Raw genomic sequence first — 4,689 nt, 5'->3', positions numbered from 1 at the left:
GTTAACACCTGCATGGGCAAAAGAAAAAAAAAACTTCTTCATGGTCATTGAATAATACATTGGTTATTGCACTTTATTACACACCGTTTTGTTTAAAATAATCTTTTAGAAATCAACTTGTTGGATGAACAATTTGAATGAATGAATAAATGTCCAAGCTTTTTGAATTGCCCTGCATTAGTATAAAAACGAATTAACTGATTCCAGGCCAAAGTAGTGAATCAATCCAAAACAACAGAATATGAGGGCATCACATTGTACAATGTAGTGTCATTATCAAAACACCCTTTATGAAGCAGAGTACGTGAGATTGCGCTGATGGATGACAATGTTCAGCTAAAAAATGTCAGTTCCTTGTAAGCACCTCACGCAGCAAGTCGTTCGCTGGAGTACTACCAGCCTGATGTTTGAGCTTCTGTGTGCCGATTCAACTTCGATTTAATCATTGAAGTACAATTCATTAACCCTTCGGGTGCCCAAGTTTATCAATGAAATATTACACTTTCATACTGTAAAGAGAAGGATCTTTAGCTTCTAGCATGTCCAAGGCCGAGTGGATGAATGTTCTGCCTGTGGCATGTCAAGTCACTATGTGTCAAAAAAGAAGTGCCACTTTCTGTCTCTCTGTACGAGCATCATCAGAGTATGAAATCCGGATTCCAGTATGACAGTATGTGTTTTTGTGAAAAAATAAATGTCCAGAAATTACAATTTTCAAAATGATACAATAATTTAAGAATGTCACAATAATCTCAGGAGTAATTACAATTAATAGGGTGAAAATGTTTATGCTTAAATATAAAAATATAAAGTTAAAAAAAATATGATGACGACAAAAAAAATCATTTGAAAATAGCAGGATTAAATGAATTATAATTTCTCAATTTATCATATCACTAACAATGTCTTTTGAAAAAGATTATTAGTGATAAAAAAAAAGAAGAGTTCAAACGCCTGCGTGGCCACTCTCACATAAGCAACGGGCCGCATGCGGCCCCCGGGCCACAGGTTGGTCTCAATTGGCGTTTCATATAGAGTTGATATCCTTTATATCTATAATCCTGTTCGAGATCCGTGTGATGCTGCTCAACTTCTTTCAAGTCAGAAGTCGAGGAGTGTCTCGCAGGAATGTAAATACGAGTGGTGACGGTGACACTGGTCGCATTGCACAGATGCGCCCTTGAGCCATATTGCGCAACAATGTTTCTCATAAGACGCGCTCTTGTTAAAGTGCAAGTTTCTGGGCGAGAGACTTGGGGAGAGAGAAGTTTTGCTTTGAGCCTTTGAAAGCGCGGTAATGAACAAGCTGTTCCGCACGATTTGGAAATAATCTGCGTGTCAGTGTCATCTTTCTTATGCAAAGCAGGAGGCTTTGAAGGCGGATCTGTTGGCAGGTTAGACCCGGGCTGAAGCTGCGACCTGCTCACTCTGCTGCTGCCTCTGCTGCTGCGCGCTCACAGCCGCGATCCACATGGGCGATCCTCGGCACGTTTTCTATCACGATAAACACGGTCGCAGTGCGCGCTGCTGACGGATTATCGTCCCCGCCGCCTTTGGGGAGCAATCGAGCGCTCGAGTCGGATCGGGAAGCCGTTCTTTTTCTACTTTTGCTCAAGTTATCCGAGCGAGCTGCAGCGCTCTGACGCCGGCGAGAAACACGAGGACGGATAGAAGAGGCGCTTGCTACAAGAAGTTTGGAACTTATTTGGTCTGTCGCGTTTGCTGTAGAGGCAGCTGAAACTCATGAAAACATGGACTGGGACTTCCTCCTTCTCCAAGGACCGACACCGGATTTATGGTTCTGCACGATGAGGAGAGGGCTGCTGCAGCTGTGAGTTTCTTTCATGATATAAAGCATTTCTGATAAGGACTTTTGAATCGAGCCGAGAGGATGTGTCCACGCGCTCCGCCGGGACTCCTCTGTGTGTTTTTGTGGACTTCTCTGGCTTCGGCCATCAGCTCCATAGACCCGGACTGGTCCGGAGAGGGACGGTGTCAACAGATCACCATCCCCTTGTGCAAAGACATCGGCTACAACATGACCCGCATGCCCAATCTTATGGGGCACTACAATCAGAAGGAAGCCGCCATCAAGCTGCAGGAGTTTGCCACTCTGATCCAGTTCGGTTGTCACACTCACCTCAAGTTCTTCTTGTGTTCCCTCTACGCCCCGATGTGCACAGAGCATGTGTCCAACCCCATCCCAGCCTGCCGGGTCATGTGCGAGCAGGTCAAAGTGAAGTGCTCGCCCATCCTGCAGCAGTTTAAATTCCCCTGGCCGGACTCTTTGGACTGCTCGCGCCTGCCTATAAAAAACGACCCCAACAACCTCTGCATGGTGGCCCCCAACAACGGCTCCGATGAGCCGCCTAAAGTCTCGCCCACCCAGCCTCCAGACTTTCGTCCGCAGCGGCCCCTGGGTGGTCAGGCTCTGCCCAAGAGGGAGAGCGGAAGCGGCAGGCAGGCCTGCCCGAACCCCGGCAAATTCCACTTTGTGGAGAAAAGCGAGTCATGTGCGCCGAAGTGTTACCCTAAAGTGGACGTGTACTGGAGCCAGGGGGACAAGCAGTTCTCACTGGTGTGGATGGCCGTCTGGTCCATCCTCTGCTTCATCTCTAGTGCCTTCACTGTGCTCACCTTCCTCATTGATCCGCAGCGCTTCAAATACCCAGAGAGGCCCATCATCTTCCTGTCCATGTCCTACTGTGTTTACTCAGTGGGCTACCTCATCAGACTTTTTGTGGGTGCAGACAGAATAGCCTGCGATAGAGACAATGGGGTGCAGTACGTCATCCAGGAGGGCCTGGAGAGCACCGGCTGCACCATTGTCTTCCTGATTCTCTACTATTTCGGGATGGCGAGTTCCCTCTGGTGGGTCATCTTGACCCTCACTTGGTTTCTGGCTGCCGGAAAGAAGTGGGGTCACGAAGCCATAGAAGCTAATAGCAGCTATTTCCATCTGGCGGCGTGGGCCATCCCGGCCGTGAAGACCATCATGATCCTGGTGATGAGGAAGGTGGCCGGCGATGAGCTGACTGGCGTTTGTTATGTGGGCAGCATGGATGTTAAAGCTCTGACTGGATTTGTCCTCATCCCTCTCTCCTGCTACCTTATTATTGGGACCTCTTTTCTACTCTCCGGCTTTGTGGCCCTTTTCCACATCAGGAAGATCATGAAGACAGAAGGGGAGAACACAGACAAGCTGGAGAAACTGATGGTTCGCATTGGGGTCTTCTCCATGCTCTACACCGTCCCGGCGACCTGCGTCATCGCCTGCTACTTCTACGAGCGGCTCAACATGGACTACTGGCGCCTGTTAGCCGGGGAGCTGAAGTGCGTGGAAGGTGGCGGGCCGGAGTCGGACGAGTGCGTGATGAAGACTTCCATTCCTGCTGTCGAGATATTCATGGTGAAGATCTTCATGCTGTTGGTGGTGGGCATCACCAGCGGCATGTGGATCTGGACTTCCAAGACACTGCAATCGTGGCAGAACGTGTTCAGCAGGAAACTAAAGAAGAGGACGAGCAGGAAGGCTGCCAGTGTGTTTACCAGCAGTCGGCCTTACATCAAACCTCACCCCTCCCTCAAAGGACACGGCACCAAGTATGAGCCGACACGGCCCCCTCCCACATGCGTATGACTTCACCGACTCATATCTATATGAGACAGCGTAATCACAACAACTAGATCCGTGTTTTATTTATAAGCATTGAAGTTAATGCAACATTTTTATTTGTGTTTTTCAAGCCTCATGCAACAAAAGCTGCCTTTGTTTGCTTCTCCTGGAATCACTTATCATAGTGTGGGACTGAGAAACGCATTGCTCCGATGACAAACAGAGTGGAAGAAACCATTTGGATTTGCCGTGGGGCGACTTGAATAATGTGCAATAGAGGTTTTTCCTCAGTGGCAACAAAAAAAGTAACACACTTGTACAAGCAAACAGGAAGCTTTTTCATGGAAATGCAGGCAGTGTCATGTATGTTTGAACTGGGGTGAGAGCAGCTGTTGAAGAGACATTATGAACTGGCTTTTGTGAGTCAAACCCATAAATTAATCTAGCACTCCTCAGTGAAAAGTGACTTCGAGCCGACACGCCTTTGACGTCTCTTTTTGCTGTTGTTGTTTTTTTTTCTTTGCTGTTTGAAAGCACAAGGGAACGTTTGTATATATTTCTAAAATGACAGATTTTATAGAGAATAAAAAAACTTAATAAAAACGTTTTAGTTTTAAATGTGTTTGCAGTCTTGTTTGGTTTGTTGTCTGTCATGGTGGAAAACATGTCGGAGTTTTCTCTGCTTCCCGGTGGGGTATCATGAAGTGGGATCATGGATGCAAAATGGTCAATTCATGTGGAATCCTGAGGTGTGTTGATCGAAACATCTTGTATGAAGTGTCAAGTTGGTTGAAATCTGGAGCTCTATTGTCTCAGAAAACAAAGTACAAACAGTGTATTTGAAACAATGGCATTATGTGACTCAAAATCACTCCAAAAATGGCATGCAGTGAATCAAATGGGATTTTATTTTATTTTAAATTTAATTCATATTTGAAAGAGAATACTGCATTTTATCATCACATCTCATACTTAGAAACATTCTATTTTTTTATTTTTTTTAACTCACTCAAATGAAAAACATGAATATAGAGAACACTTATTCATAGAGAATGTAATGTTTATCACACGTC

The 4,689-nt window shown here is 46.0% G+C and overlaps 1 protein-coding gene across 1 annotated transcript; it reads left to right on the top strand.

The window, feature by feature from the left end:
* The first annotated feature begins 1,271 nt into the window (after window positions 1–1,271).
* fzd10 (frizzled class receptor 10) lies at window positions 1,272–4,195 on the top strand. Its single transcript, XM_053870341.1, has one exon. The coding sequence runs from the start codon at window positions 1,892–1,894 to the stop codon at window positions 3,638–3,640; it is 1,749 nt and encodes a 582-aa protein (XP_053726316.1). The 5' UTR covers window positions 1,272–1,891; the 3' UTR covers window positions 3,641–4,195.
* Window positions 4,196–4,689: the final 494 nt, after the last annotated feature.

Source organism: Synchiropus splendidus, chromosome 7 (genome assembly GCF_027744825.2).
Source record: "Synchiropus splendidus isolate RoL2022-P1 chromosome 7, RoL_Sspl_1.0, whole genome shotgun sequence".
Lineage (NCBI taxonomy): Eukaryota > Metazoa > Chordata > Actinopteri > Syngnathiformes > Callionymidae > Synchiropus > Synchiropus splendidus.
This window is presented reverse-complemented; position numbering and strand designations above follow the sequence as displayed.